This window comes from Crassostrea angulata, chromosome 6 (assembly GCF_025612915.1).
Source record: "Crassostrea angulata isolate pt1a10 chromosome 6, ASM2561291v2, whole genome shotgun sequence".
NCBI classification, from domain to species: domain Eukaryota; kingdom Metazoa; phylum Mollusca; class Bivalvia; order Ostreida; family Ostreidae; genus Magallana; species Magallana angulata.
Window position 1 is genome coordinate 27,599,541 of NC_069116.1, and position 22,460 is coordinate 27,622,000.

The window sequence follows — 22,460 nt, forward strand, 5'->3', positions numbered from 1 at the left end:
GAGGGCACCTGTTTCAAAAACTTTATTTAACCAGCTCTTAAAACCTTAACCTCCTCCAGCATCCGAAACCTAATGCTCAGATTCAGCATTCAAGCTTGTCAGGTGCATCAGTATCATAAGATGCACCATCCATACAAGTTTGGTGAAGTTAGAACCAGTAGTAACTAAGATATAATCATCAGAGGGCACCTGCAACAAATACTTTAACCAGCTCTAAAAACCTTAACATCTTCCAGCATCCGAAACCTATTGCTCAGATTCAGCATTCAAGGTTGTCAGGTGCATCAGTATCATTAGACGCATCATCCATACAAGTTTGGTGAAGTTAGGACCAGTAGTAACTTAGATATTGCTATCAATGGGCACCCGCAACAAAAACTTTAACCTGCTCCAAAAACCTTAACCTCCTCCAGCATCCGAAACCTATAGCTTAGATTCAGCACTCAAGCCTGTCTGGTGCATCAGTATCATAAGGCACACCATCCATGCAAGTTTTGTGAAGTACGGACCTGCAGTAACTTAGATATTGCTATCAAAGGGCACCTGCAACAAAAACTTTAACCTGGTCCAACAACCTTAAACTCCTCCAGCATCTAAAATTCAGGACCCAGATTCAGCATCCAAGTCTTTCAATTCCATAAGTAGGTCCAGATGCATCATCCATGCAAGTTTGGTGAAGATAGGACAAGTAATAGCTTGGATACAGGACCTGCAACAAAAACTTTAACCAGGTCCGGACGCCGACGCCGACGCCGAGGGTATAGCATAAGCTCTCCTTGACTTCGTCTCAGTGAGCTAAAAATCAAGACATGGCATTTTTTTATATAGTATCCCAAATTCACTGTATATTGTGGAATCAGTAGTCTAGAATTCATTGTGGCTCAATTCTTGTGGTACGTGTATTCATGGGTAGCCCTCCCCAACGAATTTACATCCTGAATGAAAGGAAATTTAAAAAGAGTTATCTTTGTTACTAAAACTGAAAACCGATGCATCTACAAAATTACATCCCCACAAATAAGCAAAAAATCCACAAACGAAAATTGGCCCCCATGAATTTAAATGATTCCACAGTATCAGCTCTCAAGCCTGACGGCTCTTAGTCTGATATACAGTAACCAAGGACGCGATGTAAAAAATGCCATGTAATAATCTATATATAAGAAATTATACACAAGTAAAAGGGAATTTGAGGGCGATACGGCTTGATGATGGGCTGAGACAGAGAAATCGCAGCCCTGGGGGCGACACAGTCCTAACTATAAGTTGCTATTTCCTTTAGTCAAACACATGTATCAGAGATGGTACACCACTAAGTATGTGTATATGAAATACTGTATTCAGGGTTATTTTTGCCCTGTGTTATTTTTGCACTTCTTCATTTGAAAACGGTTTCACCCATTCTTAAATTTTCCCACACAAAGTTGTGTTTGAAGATAAATAAATTGAGAAAATTGGAATTCAACCAGTCTTGAATTCTCCCACTGATGAGGCAAAGGGGGTGAAAATAAAAGGAAGGGGGGGGGGGGGTCGTATATTTCTCTGTATACAGTTTTCCTATGGTACACTGTTACACTGTATTAGTTTTATATCAACTTCTTTCAGTCAAACTTTGTCTTTATTCTATATACCGGTAGCCAACATCATACTGCTCTATAATAAGAACACTTTCTAAAAATTGTCATATTCCCTAATAGTTGCAGTTCTGTAGCTCCAGGTCTGAAAAAAAAAAATTGGATGGACAACCTGGTCATCCATCAGATTTTTCTTCAGACTGGGAGCTACAGAACTGCAACTAACTCCTGAATATTAATGGCCAAAATAATAAATAAAGTAAAACTTTGGTCAACTCTAGTAAATTCTTTGTGATACACATATTTTCCTTTTAATTCTAGAAACATAGAGAGATTTAATTGAACAAAAAATGGAACATAAATTTCTCATGAATTTATTTTGAATCAGATTTTGTCCTTCTTAAGGCCATATCACAGGATTGACAAGTAGAGCTGTGTATATCCATCTATTACTTTCTCCATCTGCAAGAAAAGAATATTTGTTTAAATATTGTATTTAAAATTATCAAAGCAAGCATATTCAACACAAACATAATATCAAAGTATATTACTACAGCTGTAGTATTCAACAGAGTAGACTTGTGTTTTTATGAAGGAATGTAAAAGCTAGAGTCTCTATTTCTCAGTCTCTTGTCCCCTTTTTTCATTTCACAAATAAAAGGACAAACAGATGCACAAAAACATCTAAATTTGTCACATTCTGAATGATGGCTGGGCAGGACGAGAAACAGTATCCCTTCTATGTAATGATCAAAAGTACAGACACATCTTTGATCAGGTGAAAATCTGTGATGTTCAAAGTAAAACTACAACTGTGAGAGTCTAGCCTTTATCCAGCCAGAAGGGATAAACTTCATCAACTGTCATCTGTCTTCTGATCCAGGCTGTTTCAATTTCAAACGGAAAAAGAGCACTGCAGATTTGACAGGAATTCCACTCGTGACATTTAAATACAAAACAACAACTTAATTGCACATTGGAAAATAACTTGAGAACTATAAAAGAAATATTATATTTTTTTAGATTTCACATCTTAATTTGACAGGCTGCACAGATTATGACAAAAACGTTGTGGTTTGCATTGGTTGTAATGCAGGAAACATTCACCTTCAAATGAATACCATTTTCTTACGGTGAGGTCAAAATGTTACAGTTGAAAAGGAAAAGAGGTGATAGCCTCAAAGCGCAGGGTCAGATCAGAGGATGTTAAGGACGTAATGAATTCACTTTATTTCCAGTGACAAATGAGGCATTTATCTGTTTTGAACAGTGATGAATGCCACATTGAAGGGAAATACAATCCCCGCTTACCTAGGACCTTCCACTATTATCTGTTGAAAAAGGTCCTTCATGAATGAAAACCCATCAAAGCCAATATCTAAATCTCTCTATAAACCTCCATGTGTTGAAAGCACTTGATAAAAACTTTAATTATCATTTGTGTCTATTTTAATATCTCCCTGAGAGACAATAAACTACCCCAACAATCTGAACCTAATCCCCCTTTCCCCTTCCCCGAACATAAAACGGGGCCCCTACAATCACTATTCCGACATAAAATGGCAGTAAAAGCGGAGCTGTCTGGTCTTGACCCGATGTAAATGTCACAACAACCTTTGTAAAATTGTAGATCCAAAGTGGACAACTGGACAATAATCTCAGTCACCTAAACTCTTTCTCTCTGAGACCTTTACAGCCTGACATTTAAGCTGTTAATTAAAGCAAGACTCACTGATTGGAAAAGACAAGGATTATAATTGATTTTACCGGAGAACAGTAAAACCGTCAGAGTTTGCTACACTTCATGAAGAATTCGTGAGAAAACAGAAGTTAAAGTGACCTATACAGCTGGCCTTCATTTTGAGACATGCACCATCAAAATTCTTTTGTAAAGCAAATCTGTTTATGTATATTAATGTCAATATTTCTTCACAGTATTGACTTGATGGTATTTCTGTTCATCATGGCTGTTTGTTGCAATATTCATGTGTTTGTAATACACTTTACAATTTAATATGTTCATTAAATACATATACAATGTACATGTGATATAAATATAGCACATGTATTCCTTTTAACAGAATCAAATAATCAATCTGGCCTTGAGAAATTTACTTTAATTTTTATAATGATAAATTAGTACATACTTGTATTTGATTAAATGCAAAGAAAACAAAATTCATAAACATATGCATTGAAAGAAATTATTTAGGACACATGAGTTTCCTGGTAATATGCACATGCATCTACACATTGTGTCCTTATTACATACAAAATTTCACCAATATTTCAAAGTAGTCTAAGAGAAGTTGTGTTGACAAACTGTTCATTACTACATTCAATAAATGACCAAAATTCAAAAAGTCCACACAAAAAAAAAAAAAAGGAATGAGAATTTCCTAGAAATAACCAGTATGCTCATCTACACATTTTAACCAAAATATGTGCAGTGCTTTCAGAGGAGTTGCACTGACAAACTTTTCATTTTAAATACATTCAAAAAATAGCAAAAAATCTAAGTTCAAAAGGACAAAATTCTTAGAAAAATGATGAAACTGCCTGGTAATATGCACATTTTACACCATCCCATGCTTCCGTTTCAGTCACAATTTTCCAAAATTCAGAAAAGTTTGGTTATTAATTATGAGAGTGTTCTTTTTAAAGATCAGTTATATACTACAGTAGTATACCATCCCACATTTTGTAAATATTAAAGGAATTTACAATGGAAAAATCTGACATCATTCTTAATTCTCTCTGGAAACACTCAGAACACCTTGCATCAATTTTTTAACCTTATCATCTGGGTACGTTACTGTTGTTTGAAATGCAAAATCCCCTATGTGTTTTATTTTTAGTGTTCTACCTCACAATTAAATTAAAGAAGGAGAATCCAAATCTTTAAGCTAACGAATGGTTTGGACTCCTTATGGATATCAAATTATTAAACACATACATCTTTGGACAGAGTATAATAAAGTAAACATGACTTTTGGCGGCACTCAATTTGAATGAGTTTTGAAATGGGGCATTTGAAAGAAAAAGTGAGCAAGCTCACATACCCCACCCTCCAACATTGCTTAATTGATAATGCTATAAAAAAGTGCTTACCTAATAAATACAATAAAATGGGGCATAACTCAAAGAGAAAAAAAAAGGAATCAATATTTTCTGCTAATCTTCAAATTTAAAGTGTGTGTCCTTAAAGACAATCTGTTGAGTAATTTTATAAGAGTTAGGCTGACAAGAACAGGAACTTCAAAAGGGGCATAACTCCCGTCCAAAAAATTGCATCATATGCACATGTAGTCCTCTCCCGATTTTTTTTTTTTTGGGGGGGGGGGGGGGGAGAGTTAACATCAGATATAAAAAATCAGAGAGGGCTACATTATTGCAGCTAATGCACATCCTTCAACATTTACTTAAAAGTTTCATGAATTGTGTTTCAGGATTTCCGAGGAGTTGTGCTAGAGAATTCTGCTGACAAATTGTTTCAGTCATACACTGTACCAGTATAGCTTAATGGTCAAATGGGGCAAACTTTCCAGAACAAGAGATGTTTGTAAAACATCCATGCCCCCCTCCCTTGGAAACATCTGCAAAGAAAATTAACCAAAACTGCAAATAATTGAAACCTCTGCAAAGAAAATGAACGGAAATTGCAAATATTTGAAATTTTTCTAAGTCCAAGGCACATAACTCTGTCAAAAAAAGCTCGATTGTGCCCAAAATCAACTTGACCTAGATTTTATTTTGGTTAATCTGTATACCAAATTTCATCACAGTAAGTACAACCTCTACAAAGAAAATGAACAGAAACTGCAAATAATTGGAATTTTTCTATGTCCAAGGGGCATACTGGTAACCCGTCGAAAACTGCTTGATTGTACCATAATCAAACTTGCCCTAGATCTGATTATGGCCCCCGATTTCAACCAATTTTTAAATAGTATCGTATAAGAATGAAATTTTCAGAAATCATTGTAAAGAGGATGCCTATAACTTAAATCTTGATTTTAGTCATTATTGCTCACTCGCTTTTTATCTATGACGTCATCTAAATGACCTAATTCCCGCAAAGTTGCAAACAAATGAAGATATTCTCATTTTTGCTCTATATTTTGCATTCGGAAGTATAGAGCGCAGGTCTGCTCAAGTGCAATTTTAACATGTTTTTCTTCAGATAGTTATACATATTATACTAAAAAATGGTACTTGAGCAAGCCTGCGCTTGATGTTTCCTAGTCGAAAAACCATCTGAAAACACCCATATTTTGCTACAAAACATCAATTTATCAAAATAATGCAATATTCATGACGTCATTTCTACGTTATGACGTCACTGTGGTGATAACCTTTTACACATTTATTTCCAATATGATTTTAAAGGAAGTGAACATGAAAAAAATAATTGTTGCTTAATAAATTATAAAAGCCTTTTGAAACTTTAAAATGAGGTCTGTTACCTATTTGTTTATTTCTATCAAGAGATTTTATCAATTTAACACTGTCATGGAAAGGTTTATGGAGGTAATCCATTATTCCCCAGCATGCATCTGTTCTCTGACGTAGATAAGCCACATTGCTGCTGGTGACTGGGTCAATGTTGGAACTAGGCCAGTGTTTATGTACAGAGTTGATAAAAGTTGAGGAGAAAAATTATGCCTTGATGTGAAGAAAAATTTTGTGTACTGTCATGAGAAGACAAGGATTTAGTACATTTCTATAAATGAACCTCAGATAACTATTTATGATTTGTACAAAAAATGAATATGGATAAATTAATTTGTGAAATATAAGACCATCACATTCCAGATGTTTGTACAGAGATGTGGCGGTCAGTGTTTATACATAAATAAAATGCTGTTTTTAGATATCAATTTAAATTAATATAAAATTGTAATTCAATTTTCCATGTGGGGTTTCTTACCGTTACTTTTTATTTAAATGCCTTGGAAATTTTTCTGATTTGTTTTTTTTTATATACATAAGATCTTGATGATATGTAGGCCGGTTCTGTTTATGCTGTCAGAAGAATAACAGGACTAAGACACTTTTTAAAAGTCAGGATGCTGTGCAATGCACCTTGTGTGCTCATTTATGTAGCACACATAATGTTCAAACTCATAAACAAGAAATTCCCGAGTGCAAGAAAAAATAGGTCACAATAACACTGATCCACGGACATTCTATTCCAGTTACATGTCACATTAACTGCTGGTGGGAATTCATCATTCTGAGATCCAAAATCTTCCTCCATAAACACTGTTTAAAATGACAACTCTTTACATTCCTTTCAAGTTTCCATTCACATTTTGATGATGGCATTTTATCCCTGTTACTACACGTGTGTAAAAATGCAATGTGTCTCACTGACGGCAGCATCAGTGCTGCCCTCTCTTAGATGCTTAGCGATAACCCAGCAGGGAGGTAATGATTTTAACAATATGGCAGCGCTCATAGATTGCAAGAATTAGTTATTCTAAGTGGGATATCTTTTTACTGAGGAAAGCTTTGTCTAAACGGTTTTCAGATATCATTATACATATCAAACAGACAAATGTGAGCCCTTGATAATTTTTTCATGTTCACTTCCTTTAACTATCTTTCATCTTATTTTAAAGCTCTTTCTAAAACTTTGATTTTGGGGGGCAAGAATTGCATAAAACCGCACTTAGTCCTTTCATTTCAATATGTGCATCCTCTGCGAAGAAAATGGACAGAAACTCTTGGTTGACCGACCGACTGACAAACAGCAGCAAAGCAATATGCCCCCTTCAAATGATCATATAATTTTGCATAATCCACATTATGTCCAGTTTCTTGAAAATCTGTTGAGCAATTTAAGAGGGGCTGTACGTGATAAAGAAATACATGTAAAACCAGATTGATGAAATGACAGACTGGGTAATTGACTTGTACTAGACATTAGACCCTGGCGAGGGGTGTAACTGGATTTATTTATAACACCCAAATTCACTGTAATGTTCATTATTATCACACTAGCAAATGTTTTCAGGAATGAACAGTATGACATGTAGTAGGCAGCCTAAATTTAAACCTTTAATTTTCACTAGTCTAGTACACATCAGGTACATGTACTTGCAAAGACATACAGCTAAAGAACAAATAAGCTTACATTTTCAGAACCTTGTCTTTTCCCCCACTAGCTACCCTCTGTCCATCTGGGCTCCAGTCTACTGCATAAACCTAAAAAGGATAAGAAAAATATTATAATTCAATCAATGTGCATGCCGTCACAGCTCTCTTCTTGTAGAGGCAATGCTTTTGATTCCAAAGAAAGACAACTCGACAATGATTCGTTAACTTTAGAGCAGTGTAAAATTTAAAAGAAGGATAACTCTGTGATGACCTCGTCGGCGTGCCCTGGGAGGTCCACTAGCAGCTTTTTCTGCCTGATGTCCCACACCTTCAGGGTGGAGTCGGAGCTTCCGCTACACAACAAACGGCTGTCGGCGGACCAGGCCACCTGGTACACCCTGTTTACATGACCTCTGAATGTCGTCAAAAACCTAGGTACAAAGTAATACACACTCAGTTAAAAACAAAGTTATCTGTACACATTCCATTGATTTACAGTCACGATGATTAATCACACCAATTACATTACTGACAGTTCGGACTAAATCAGAGTCAACCATCTAACTCAAATGTGTTTTTGCTTTATTCAAGGCCTAAAGAATAGAGTCAATTTCTTCAGTGCCTGCTTTTAAACTTTACTGATCATATCACCTTATCAATTAAAACTCAAAATAACAAACTTTGAATCTGAACCTCTTTCTGTTAATCTTTACCATATTCAAGGGAAAAATGTGCAATGGCCAAAATTTGAGATTTTAAGTACCAGCATTGGGCCACAAGAAAGAAATCATGACATACTTGGTATATGCGGACCATGAAAAGATGTGAAAAGAGAGGAGTGTACATGTAGGCTGGGATTTGCCACAATTGTAAAGGTTTTGCTTGATGGACAAACCCACAATCTTGGCAAGAAAAATAAAAGGTTATACACAGTAACAAAGAGAAACAAAAGAGAAAGGATGGCAGAGCAACCTCAATACCCATTTTGTAGACAACCTCAATACCCATTTTTTAGACAACATATTTTTCTTATGTTTTGATACAGTATACCATCTTGGTTTCTAACCCAACCCTCTTTAGAGAGTTACACGTATTCTTTAAATTCTCTGACCGTTGAAACAACATTGAGAGGCAAAACAATTTTTTGATCTATTTTTAGCATATTTTTTGCTTACTTTCCATTTTTTCCATCCCAAAGCTTAACAGACTTATCAAAGGAGGCGCTTGCAATGAGCCTGGTATCTGGAGAGAACCGGACATCGTTGATGAGTTGCTGGTGCCCTGTCATCCTGGTGACTGGTTTCTTCTCCTCCTCTGGTTGCCATAGATACAAGGTAAAATCATCTGAACCGGACACGAGCCTCTCTGCACCAGTTCCCTATAAGTTAGACATAGGTTACTTAATGAAGTTTTTTTTTCATAAGGGCAGAAATCTGAAAGATCATGGTGTAGCTATATACACACATTACACAAACTGAAACCTTAATTATTTCAACAAATGCAGTATTTAATGTTAATTTTGTATGCATAAAAAACAAAATATTTCTTGCTGCAGTTTATTACAGTTCAGCTCTCTTCTATCTTGCTTATGATTATCTCATATAAGCATGGTAATTTAAATATCAGTAAACCATCAATATATCTTAAACCTTTACACCCCACTGAACTGATTTCTGGTGATATCAAATCTAATAATGCAGAGATTATACCATAAAATGTATGAATGCTTAGATCTAATCTAGAAGCACACTGTTATGCAAGCAATAAAATCATAATTCATACCTTAGCTTTTTCATATCTTTCTTTTGCAATTTTGGATAGCTCTTCAGCTGCAACAAAAATGTTTTTCAATAATAAATATTGGAGGCAGTATATTGTTTATTTGAAATTAAAAATGTTTTAATTCCCTTTCAATCGAATACATAAAATCCATAAAAAAAAATTCAATAACAGTATTTTGAAATTAAAATGTTTTTAATCCCTTTCAATCAAATATATAAAATCTGAAGATGAAAATAGCAGAAATCAAAAAATATAGAGTGTGATAAATCAATATTACTAGAGATTTCACATTAGCATTTGTGTACCCAGTAAACATGAAACCTCATAGCCCAAACAGAAACAGAAATTGCCCTAGATCATAAGTGCTAAAAATAATCCAGCTGTAACGATACATGAACTGTCTGTAGTTGATCAGTGCACGTGTGAGTCATGCTTGGTTGGATATAGCCAGAGAGATTGAATATATTTAGCCAAGGGCATGGGAATACACAAAGAGGAAACACTTAGATGCTAACTTTGTCATTCTGAGTGAAGTGTCGGCCATTTAAAAAGGGGAACCACATGTGATTTATTTTCTACCAACAAAGTACCGGTAAGTGTTGTTTTTGTGTATGTGTTAGCTAGAATTGTAAGACAATGGTGTCATAATATGATGCACAGTATTCACACATATACTACATCGACAACAGTTCTTTGCTCTAGCTGACATATAAATCAATTTTCCATTAGTTATGATAATCTGCCTTAGATTTATTCTAGATCTTTCCACTGTAGAACAGTTTGGAATAAAAATGGGTTTCATTAGCATATATCAATCACATGCATAGCAATTTTCTGATGATTAGATAAAACGTCGCTGATATGAAGTGGCAACACTTGATATATGAACTGCTCTTTTTCATGTCATTGTAGATTGTAAATTGTTGATGTCAAGCCCTACACTGTCATAGTAAGTCGATCAGACTACCGAAATAGCCGAGCACAAAGAAGCTGCCATCATGGGGAAGAAGTGTTGCAGTAAAGTGTACGCTCTGATGAGGAACAATCGGGCTGTGCAAATTATTGTGTTCTTTGTGATGGTTGGTCTGAACATTGCTGATTTGACTAACGATTGGCTTCTATATCATGATGTGGACGCAGCTGAAGAAGGCCTCGCCTTTGGACCCACAGAAGAGAGTGTCCGCATTGCCCTCCTGTTTTTCTCCATCATGGGTGCTGTCATTTTTCTGTTTGAAATCATCAACTTTGGAAAAGATATTTTCAGTGGTAACCCTTGGTTAGACATGGACATTGCCTCCGCTATAGTGATCTGGTTTGAAGATATTCCACAGATTACCATAAGTCTTGTAATTCTGGCTTGCAGGGAAGAACCCATCAGTATCTTTCAGCTAGGGAAAGCCTCTGTGGTTATTCTTGGGGCCCTCATACGACTCTTTGTTGGTATTGTGTGGGCCTGCCGCAGAAGGTCTGAAGAAATTGAATGCATTTACAGCAGCAAGGGCAAAAATAAAGACAACTGCAAGAAACAGAAACATCCTGTCATTAGATTCTTCATGTTTTTGGGACTAACTCTCCTGGTGCTTGGATCATGTCTTATATTTCTCTTCACCCAAACAACTTGGAAACACTCTGGGTTTTTGGAATTCCATGAGCCTCACTCACTATTTGAAGGGGAGTATGTTGACGAGCATTATTTTCAAAGAGTTGGGATCTATGGAAATATAGGCTTCTTGGACACGCGAAATAAGTCAAAACAAAATACTCCACTGGAAAATCAGTGGGTCAGGATGGTTGAAATCCACGATCTACGTCACGACTACAAGAGCATTGTAATTGCTCTCGAATTCTCAAACGATAGATCATATCTACAGGTCACAAAGATAATTCCCAAATACAACAAAACAATAGACTGCTTCAATATAGATAGAACAGAGGGCATAAGCATTACATCAGACCCGCCATGCTCAAAATCATCCACAATGACCAAGACTTATAAAATCATCTTTAAATTTGAATATGTTTCCCCCACCAACCACCTGATCCTTGGCGACATTGTATACAACGTGATGGGAACCGTGCATGATAAATGTGAGCAGGGGTCGGTCACAGAGGACCCTGCCACAGGAAACAGTTACATCATGGTGGGGAACTTTACGACCGCCCTGAGGTACTACCAGGTCAAAGAAGACTACAAAGGCAATGGCTACATGATTCCCAGCAATTCCTCGTCAAGACCAAAGTTAGATTTTTACTCTCCACAGTTCCACTTAACGGATATAACATCCGTGTGGAAAACCGGCTTCCTTGGCTGCAAATATTCAGGAAGTGTTTCTCCACATAATGATTTCAAACTTTCCACAAACTGTGACATCTGATATGACTTCAAGGAAAGTCTGTGCCTTTATAAGTTTTTAAAAAAGGTTTTTAATTTTTTTTTAAACAGATCGGGACCATATATATGTACAAAAATTTAACCAACAGATAAACATAAGTTGTACACATAACATATTTTCACCAAGAAATTCATACGGTAAGAAGTTATGCATTTTGTAAAAAAAACATTAAACGTTGGAGAAATTGATCAGAGTGAGGTTGACATGTGTAAATTTTTAGCCTTGATATTGTAAAACAGAACTCTTTTATACTGCCTTATTTTCATATACCTGATACCAGTCAAGATATGTACAAGTTTTTCCAAACAGACATTTTTTATTGATTATTTTTGCCTTTATTGTGTTCTACGCATTTAGCTTCTTTTCTCAGAAAATCAGAATTCGTCATTTCTGGAATTGTTGTTAGGAGGCTTTAAACTTCACTTAACAAGTTTCTTTGAGAGTTTTATCTGATTTTTATCCATGCGTAAAGTGTTTTAAACATTTTCATTTTAATGTGTCTATATCATTTTACAAGATTATTTTCATCAGCTGTATTAATCATTGAAAATGGTTTAATTGCTATTAATCATCTTTTATCTTCAAAGATTGTGAAACAAATTTTTATTTTTATGTTCATGCCATTTTGTACTTGTGTTATTGTCCCAGAGAGAGAGAGAGAGAGAGAGAGAGAGATCAAGTTCTGCTATCATAATTTGTACACTGATTCATGTATTCTTATACTTTCTACAAGTGACTGAGTGTATTTAGTTTCATTTCTTCATTCTTGAATGTCTTGTTGTATAAAACATAACATCATCAAGTTTGCTTCAAAGAATGTAACACACCCTGGATCATACTTGCATTAAGTTCTCAGATTCTCACTCCTGTATGTAGGAGATCATTTCAAGTGGGCACAATATCAGCAGTATATCCTTGAAGATAACATATTAATTAAGTAAGATTTCATCTGCATATACCAAATACACATTCAGAAAATTTATTTACTGGCATTAAATATGGTATTCACATCATTTTCCAAAATTTCATAATTCATAAATGTACTTAATTTTTAACCCTATTTTTTCTAGTAAATTTACCTAAATCACAAATGAAGTGTTATATCATGCATTTTGCATAAAGCATTCCTCTTATGAATTGATTTTGCTGATAACAAACATTTTGCCTCCAATTTGCACAAAACTGAATTTTATTATGTCGTCCTTCTTTGAAAAAGTAACTGACAAAGGAAAGTGAATACAATTTTTACATGAAGTATACTTAATTAAATAATTCCAGTAACTCTCACTGCAGGCCACTGTCAATACATGTATTAACATACACAGAAATCTTTGTGACATTTCTCATCAATATTTTCCTGGCGTAGTTGATTCAGCATGTATAATATCATCAGTTCAGTGCTTGTTATCAAAAAATGCTTTCAAAATTAAAGGTTGAAAAATTAATTTTTAATTTGTCTTTATTGTACTGTTAAATAAATCTCAAGTTGTTATCTAATGACAACAGTTTATTATTTACAACAAAGGTTCATGAAATATGAACTGTTCCTCAAATATACTGCAGACAGGGATAACCAACAAAACAAGTCTATCAGAAAATAATTTCAATTGAGTCGACCCTTTTTCATATTTCTAAGGGATATTATAAAAATCATTTAAATAAGATATCTTCTCACAGGTGAATGTTAACATTATTTCATTGCCCTTGCAGTAGTGATCTACATCAACATCCATCATGTCACTAATTGAAAATTTATTTGAAGTAAACACAGTAAAACATCTGTAAAATGATCAGAGTTAAGGTGATCAATCATGAAGTCAGTGCCCTTCTGGGGACACATAATCTTTATACTGATGTTTTCAGTGAATTACAGAAAGGTGTAACTGAACTTATTCAATAAGATAAAAATCACTAGGAAAAGTTGTTTTTTTTTAAAGTATCACCAAGTGTTCATGATTTTTGTTGTTGTTGTTTTTTTTTAATAATACGGAAAAAAATTAAGAGAAGTACTTTCATGAATAAATTTGAATTTTAAATTCAGATTTTATTGAATTCATCCAATTTAAAGTAATATTTTTATTACATCAACAAGAATCATTAACACTGAGCACTTAAGCATGCAGAAAAAAAGTTTCAATTGTTATTTGTTAAAATATTCTCCATATACACCCATATAAAAAAGAACCCTTGACATACTTTTATCTCTGTCATCATATAAGATTTTTTGTTAATTAATTTGTACCCATTAATATGACCCATAGTGCATGAATCATAATTCTAAGAAGAATCCTCAGGCAAAGATTAGCTGGGAGTTACAGTAGATACAGGTGATTACCAGAATATTCAATGATAAATATGACACATATGGTTAAATACTCCTTATTCAAGCAATGGAGAACATATGATTGAACCATCTCTGTACCCAGCATAGATGTTGAGTAAAGAGAAAGGTATAGCATAGACAAAACAATTCATGAATGGCTTTTTTGCATAAAATAAACCTTATATCCCATGGTTCTGTAATTGCACCATGAATACTTGTTCTGTATTGGTTGCTACGCTCACATAGGCTTTGTCAAATATACTGGTATACAAAACATATATTTCTCAGGCCAAAAAAAACATATTTGAGACAAAAATCAAAGTTGTATTCACTATCAAGTTAAACTGATCCTTTAATTTAAAATTGAAAAATTGTGAACAGGTTTATATATAATATTGCTTTAATGTTATACATGTATGGCTATTTAGATTTCCACTGCACAGCTTGCATGTAACCTTATTTCATATGTATAATGCACATAACCCTATTATTCCGATCCAATGTACAATACAAGATATTTGCTAGTTGGACCTCTAAAGCAAGTAGGCCCTACATGGCCACATGAATAAATCCCTAAGATTCTAAATGGCAGTAAACACAACACTTGCTTCATAGTTTCCCTTTCTTTATACTAAAAAGAAATGGAACATTCAAGACTAATTTTGAAAAGAAAATCTTCAGATACTGGTGGGAGGTATGTTTATTTATAGAATTTATTCTGTAATGTTGACAATTTTATATTATTATTTCTTCGATAGTTTTTTTCAAAATTACTTTAGTTTTCAAAATTTATGACCTTAACAAATTCCCATGGATAAATACCCAAAGCTATTAACCTTGTGTTCAATGACATTTACATGCAGTTAAAATAAAAAGCAACTGGAGAGTTGTTTGAATTTGACAGTCTTGGAATTCTTTGCAACTGAGGAATGAGTATGGATTATCAACACTGTTCTACAACAAATTTATATCAATGTACAAGAAAAATTCAGATCTGAAATCCTTGTTGCCCTGCTGATTGCAATGCTAATGCCCTTCATGAAATAATCCATAAAAATTGATATTGTGTTAACTCTAATTCACACCTTGGATTTATCAAATTACCTTGATTTTATACCTTATCTGTCTGGGTTCAACATGTTTTTGTGAGTAAATCCGTTATAATATTACCTTTAAACCTTAGATTTCAAACTATTTAAATTTCACAGATCTTTAAATTATAAATTGAAATCACATAATTTCTGCACAATTTTTTCTGTCCTGAAACTTCAGGGTTGTCTCTAAGACCCGGGAGGCGGGGAATTCCCCCGCCTAAAGTGACGTAATTACCCGGCTATTATTGCATTTCAAACACAATCTAGTTATAAGCTAGACCTTCAGATCCCCTTCTACTTTCTTATTTCTCCCTTCTACTTCAATTTTTAGAGACAACCCTGAACTTGATCAATTGATCAATTTACTAGTAATCTTAATTAACATGAAATGAAATAATATCATTAAAAGTAATATTATTTTTTCTAAATAGGCATTTAACAGGTTTTCTTTTCCTTTTTCTATGATGATTTTAGTGTAAACCCACTGGCAACTACAGAGGATGAGAACAGCACTAAGGAAGACAAAAGTGGAACAGACTTGGAACTGACTGAGCCCCGGAAGATTGAATCTAGACCTGGAAGTTCCAGATCTCATTACGAGGAACTGTCCACTCTGACTGATCTAATTCCATGCTGTGTTCGAGCCCAGAAACGGTTTTCCTTCAAACTCTTCCTATTCTTGATGACTTTTGGACTGGACTTTTTGGATTTCCTTGTGGACTGGCTCTTTTTCAGGGACATTCATGGCATAAAGCCAGGACTTGTGTATGGACCAATTGAAAGTTCCATTGTCTATTCTTCATTATTTTTTGCTATTGTTGGCACCATTGCAATTGTATTTGAAATAGCAAATATTGGTAAGGAACTTTTCTTTGAGCCTGCCTGGATTAATCCGGATATTGTTTCATGTTTTTTCCTCTGGATTGAGGATATTCCACAGCTGATCATAGGGGTCCGCATAGCAATGTGTCGAGAGGAAGCTGTTAGCTTATTCCAGATCATCAAGGCCTCGGCACTGCTTTACGGGATAGTGGTTCGAATAAGCCTTCTTTCTATTCGATATTTTAGCAAAAAGGGCATTGATGCTTTACAAAGCCTGAGAAAAGGGTGGAAGTATGCTCTTAAATTCATGTTCTTAAGTGGAATGATTTTTATATTAATGGGGTCAGTGTCTGTCTTTGTCCTTACATTGTTCGAAAGAGGAGCAAATGAAAGCATTCGTTTTAATCACCCCAAAAGCATGTTTGAGGAAGACTACAATGAGGCTAGGTATTTTGACAACGTTAGCATATTTTTTAACCACCCTGTTTTTGATTTAAATATGTACAATGAAACACAAAGGGTGCATTTTGTGAAACTCCTGTCCATATATGAAATAAGATCAAGAAAATCTGCTCTTTTCAAAATTTCTTATGATGAACTAACAAAGACCAAATATGTTATCTGGCATGAGGACAAAAACGGCCAACTAAAGGCAGACGAATGCTACAGAATCAATCCTATGCGTGGTACAGTGACGTTTCAACAGTACTACTGCGATCATTTCCTCTGGAATGACCAAGTGTCCTCTTTTATCTTCAAATTAAAATTCATTCCGAGCTCCATCCCCGAGAGGAGATTTGGAGACATACAATACAATGTTTTAGTCAGGGAGCTGGGCACTTGTCACAGCCCCCAGATGGACATTGTCACCACTATTGAGAATCATAAGGGTGAAGGTCACTATGACCGGGCAGTGATACACTATTACAGGACCCGCCCAGGGATCAGTCAGGACCACCACCTGATTGTGGGGGGTCACAGCACCGCCCGATTCTACATGTTTGATGAAGATCTAATTGACATTGCCACAGTATGGAGAACTGGGTTTTCTTTTTGTAAAAGTACAGGAAATTTGGCTCCAGACATCAGAAAGGATATAACGGTAGACTGTGACATGTAAACTTTGTGTGCATACAATGATATAACTGATCTTTTTTTCCCTATGTGATAATAATATTCCTTAGAATTATGAGGCTGTATCATCAATATGCATACAAGGGTGTAAAATGTCTCTAATAAACTTTAGAACCAATTTTTTTCTCAAGTTGACCAACTGTTTTCACCTAAATTAACTGAATTTATGCTTGGCAGAAAACTATTGATAAACTTCTGTTTGTCTATCCACTGACTGTTATAGCCACACAGTTTCTTACCCGATTCCTGGGAGTCCTGAGGAACTATATTAGCATTAGCTGGATCAAAGGCGCCAGTCCTCATCACGTAGTCGGTGCTCAGTGCCAGAATGTTCACCCAATGGCCATGACCTTGCAGTGTTCTGCACAAAACTCCCTGGGAAAAATACAGTGTATAGTTATAGCCTTAGCCTACAAGACTATTTTTCATTACTAAAACTGCCAAACACTACCACACAGGGATATGTTTCAGTAAAAAAATGTTTTTTTTTCTTTTTCTTTATTAAACCAACATAAGTGTGTATGTACTCAGCAAGTGACATTGTGTAGTATTTGTTTGAAGTTGATGTTCACATTGTGCAATAAATACTATTTTAATGAATATATTTCTGTCTGATTGACAAATCACAGTTCATTAATCTAACAGTAAGTGCTATTATGTGCAGTTGTCTCCTATAGACTGTCCATCGGAAATCCAGGCAATGCCTGCAATAACAGTGGTGCAGGGCATGTTTTGAAATCAAAAGAAATGTCAATGTTTCAACTTATATCCTAATACAGTACTTCACACTCAACCAAGTACAGGTAAATTTAAAGTTATCTGGTTTTTAGTATATGAACAGTGTTTTTATCATTTGATGAACAACAACTTTCAAGGAATTGTTTGTTCAGTAATTTCAAGGAAAATTGTTTATACATTCAGGTATTGATCCTAAAAATTGAGTCTTACTGGTAATATACCGGTAATTTAGCAAAATCCATGAAATTGGGTAGCCAACAATGCTTAATATAGGGTCTAAAAGTAAAACCCTAGTATAAAAAGAAAAACAAGTCATTTTGATGTTGATCTTAAAGGAAGGAATTACATCTTCTGCTCTCCATACTTTAATGGTTCTGTCTTGGGAGGAGGAATAAATGAGGTTTGTTCCACCCCATTTAATACATGTAACACACTGTAAGTGTCCAGACAAGGTGATGTGGCACTGGCTTAGCAGGGTGTCCCAAATCTTAATTGTGCCATCCTACAAACAAGACAGCCTACATCATTTTCATTTTTTTTTTAACATTTTATGTAAATTTGATAACCTTTGTTAAAACTTTCTATAATGAAACAAATCTAAAAATCATTAACTTTTTTTTTCCATTTTTTAACTATGAGAAAAACTAACCTTGGAACCACTTGCAAGGAATCTACAATCTGCATCTCTGAAAAAAAAAGAACAAAACTGTTCTAAGGACCATATTCAATAATGCCTTATATAAAACTTTATTTCAAAAGTAAAAATCTCAATACCGGTAAAAGTTATGCAAGAAATAATGCATCAATAAAACAATTCAAAATGACGGCTTACAAGTGAAAAGGTTTCCATGCTAACCAGGTTATCCACTGTTTATGTCCAATTAGAGTTTTCCCTTTCTGCTGACCTGTTTCTGGATCCCATACACAAATCTACATTATGAAAATAAAAAGAATCTTTCTCATTTTATATCAATCAATGGTAAAAGAAAATCATCCAGTAAATGTCATGCAATACCATTACTATCAGTTACACATAAATTTTAAATTTTAATCATTTAATAATGCAGATAAGCAAATTAATAAATACCCTGTAATGCTTTTTATTAATCACATTAAACTACAAGTATCGTATATGACACAGTTTATTTTAAATTTTGTGCAAGTGGCCAGTATCAATTATCTCATCAAAATGTTTTGAAATTCTTATATTAAATGTTTGTTATCACCATTCAACAAAAATACAAAGTGAACAAATGCATATATCCTTGTAAAATTAGGTATTTCATACCTGACTGTTTTTACAACCTGATGCTAGTTTCTTTCCATCAGGTGACCAAGCTATGCATAACACCCAGTGTTTGTGACCTGTGAAGAAAAAAACACTGCATAATCAACTTTAAAATTGAGAAAGAAAATACATGTTTGGCAATCAACAACATTTTTAGCAAAGAAGATGGTATCAACTGAAACTGCTCTGGGGGCATATTTCATAATGCATATAGTTTAATATGCCTGCAATGTGACTGCAGTTTATAATGCAATGTTGAAAGAATAATAAAGTAAATGACCACTTTTTGTATTTTTACTTTTAAATGGGAGCAATCATATTCAATTAAGAATGCAAATAGTTGTTACGGTACTATATACTATATTTTCACAATCTAAATAATATAGATAATTTTTAACATATATGTACATGAAGAAGCATTTTAAGACTAGCTGGTTCACCGCAATAAATATCAGCAACGAGGTGTTAAAAAACCTCCTGTAATTTTCCTGGATGTAAATATGTTTCTTTATGACATATAAAAACAACTGTGCAGAAGAAATTAATGCATACTATATATTCCAAAGACGTAGCTTTCATATTTAAATGAAATATATACCTTTACAAACATGATGAGGAGTTTCCGTGGTTACATCCCAGAATCTCACCGTTGTATCTCCTGACCCACTAGCCAGGTAACTGAAGAGTATACCAGTAATTTAAAACATTTAGGCACTTAATTCCATATAACATGTATATTTAACTGATATATTTACACAAAATTGTACTCAATTCTAGATTATTTCCACTGGATTAAAATTTTATGGACACTGCAATAAGTGCAGCATATCTCAAGAATAAAGTACTTGTGAAATCCTGCCTACAGTGAATAACTCAATTATCTTTAAAGTAGAGCATTCTATCTGTGTATTTCTTCATAACAAATGGTGCAATGGAGAAATGGATATAATTTACGAATGATGCAATGGGAAATAGATATTTTACCGTCCATCTGGGTTAAATGCCACTGAGATAACAGCCTCTGCATGACCAGGGATGGTGCTGGTACATCTAGTGACCGCTCTCACCCTAAAGATGGCCTGGGGTAGGTAGACTATGTCAAGCACTTGCTCTGTGTTATCTAGGGCTTTACTGTCCAGTGCCTTCACCAATGTGTCTGTCACTTCAACATCATTCACGAAGAAGGAGTAAGGAATTGGGTCCTCCTGATATTATAGATACATTTTAGCTTATATGTTTGTAGCCAGGTTGAGATTTCATTTTTCATTACCTCTTACTAAACAAGGATTTAGAAGGTTAATTAGGTACATTAAAAAAAAATTTTTTTTCAAATTCAATACCTAGTTTCCACAATAAGTCTTATCAATTACCTATTAAACAAAATATGCTATTAAGTGTCTTGTCTACATTATAGTGTGTTTTAAACCAAACATAGAATAGACGTTAGAATAAACCTTTACTTTTTTGTATGTTATTGGTCACATGAGTGATTAAATTATTCTATTTGCTATACAGGGTATATCATTTAAGAAGAAAATTTAAAATGCTCCGAGATAAAAGTTGACCTTATAATTAAATTCATTTTCTTTGTACAATGCATGCAAAAAGTTATCAAATTAAGTAACAATTAATCTTGACAGGGATTCTTCTGTGCTTGATATTAGGACTAATGTCTTTACAAATCTCTGGACAGTCTTTCATAATTCATGCCTGAAAATTCTGTGAAAAGTACATGTATTACAAAACTATCACTTGTTGGATTGTGCATGTGTCTCACTCATTTCTGTCTAGAAATTTTGTTAAAAGAATCCAAACATCTGTCACTTGCTGGAATATGAGAGTGTCTCCCTTGATTTATTTTGAAGCTTTTCACCATCATGCATTTTCTGCAATTTCAGTCCAACCAAGTGATGAGTGAAAATGAACACAAAATCAAAACAATTACACCAGCTGTATACAATACATGTGAAAAGAACCCTATTTAAGGATAAGAAATGCATATTTACTTTAAATAAATAAAGGAAAGTATGTTTGAGGTGTAAGATATAACCAAATACTCCTCTAGTCTGTCCCAAGTTATTGCTTCCATCGCTTTTTGATGATTTTTAATAAAATTACACATACCTGTGAAAGAAATACAGTTGAAATCGTTAAAAAGGAATATATCCAAGATATCTTCCTTGAACAATTATCCCTTTCCACTCAGAAAAATTCACAGGAACGAAAACAGATTCCTTACGGAAATTTATAATGGGGAATGTTTACATCTTTTCTCCATTCGGAATACACTCGGAATACATCGTGCAATTTTTTAACGTTATCATCCGGGTTTATTAATGGCTGATGCAATGCAAAATCTCCGTAGACTTTCAATTTTTGGATGTGTATTTAAACCTGAAGCGGTAGAGGGGGCATTTCAAAACAGATAATCTGGACATTTTTTATATTAGTGGGTGAACGTAGTTTGAGCACAAAGGTATTTATGATTATCGAAATATCAAGCAAAAAGTGGTGGAAGCAAAAACTCGGGACAGAGTATAGTTTAACCACACTTTAGCCGTGACTTGAGAAGGACAGTTTTGAGATAATGTCAAGGTGTCAGAGCTGCAGTTATCAAATTGAGTCTCTGCCAAGAGTACATTCACACTTACATTGGTCAACAAAGCATTGCAAATCAGTTGTAGTTTATCTGCAGTGACATTCAATGGCAAGTCAAAAGCATTTCCAGTAACATCACCATTTTCACTTTTAAATTGAGCCAAAATTCTCTTATCATCTGAATCAGCTTCTTCCATCATTCCACTAAAATAAATGAATCAATACTTTAGTGGTGTTGATTAGCGTTACATTGATCAACATTATGTAAAAAGAGTATTTGATGTCATTTCATTCCATGCTTCAGATGAAAAAAATTGCAAAGATATCATTAGGGTGATCACCTCTTGTAAAGTTGTGTGGGAGGGGAATTATTTACTTTCAAAAAATGTCAATTATTACCTATTCCATGTGTTTTGTACTCAGGATAACAAGAAGTATTTTAAGTTTCATACAAACTCATGAAACTGCAATATTTACAGTGTAAACATGTGTTTCCGGTTTTCAGTTGCAGGTTAGGTCATACTCTAAATGTAATTTTCATTCTTCGTTATTTTTCCTATTTGGGGGAGGAGGTCGATTTTGATTTTCAGTTTTATTGTGTATTTGTATAAA

General features: G+C 34.4%; 3 protein-coding genes across 3 annotated transcripts; 2 read left to right on the forward strand and 1 right to left on the reverse strand.

Annotated features, from left to right (window-relative positions):
• Positions 1-1,932: 1,932 nt before the first annotated feature.
• On the reverse strand, positions 1,933-22,358 carry LOC128188269 (notchless protein homolog 1-like). The gene is made up of 14 exons (XM_052859227.1): positions 22,248-22,358; positions 21,902-22,052; positions 20,235-20,455; positions 19,849-19,928; positions 19,251-19,327; positions 18,795-18,892; positions 18,612-18,648; positions 18,309-18,464; positions 17,464-17,599; positions 9,459-9,505; positions 8,852-9,054; positions 7,948-8,107; positions 7,714-7,784; positions 1,933-2,036 (listed from the first exon to the last, which is right to left on the reverse strand). The coding sequence occupies exons 2-14, from the start codon at positions 22,046-22,048 to the stop codon at positions 2,024-2,026; spliced, it is 1,446 nt and encodes a 481-aa protein (XP_052715187.1). The 5' UTR covers positions 22,049-22,052; positions 22,248-22,358; the 3' UTR covers positions 1,933-2,023.
• LOC128188270 (uncharacterized) lies at positions 9,797-13,296 on the forward strand. Its single transcript, XM_052859228.1, has 2 exons — positions 9,797-10,050; positions 10,371-13,296. The coding sequence occupies exon 2, from the start codon at positions 10,457-10,459 to the stop codon at positions 11,831-11,833; it is 1,377 nt and encodes a 458-aa protein (XP_052715188.1). The 5' UTR covers positions 9,797-10,050; positions 10,371-10,456; the 3' UTR covers positions 11,834-13,296.
• LOC128188268 (uncharacterized) lies at positions 14,026-17,457 on the forward strand. Its single transcript, XM_052859225.1, has 2 exons — positions 14,026-14,868; positions 15,743-17,457. The coding sequence occupies exons 1-2, from the start codon at positions 14,816-14,818 to the stop codon at positions 17,208-17,210; spliced, it is 1,521 nt and encodes a 506-aa protein (XP_052715185.1). The 5' UTR covers positions 14,026-14,815; the 3' UTR covers positions 17,211-17,457.
• Positions 22,359-22,460: the final 102 nt, after the last annotated feature.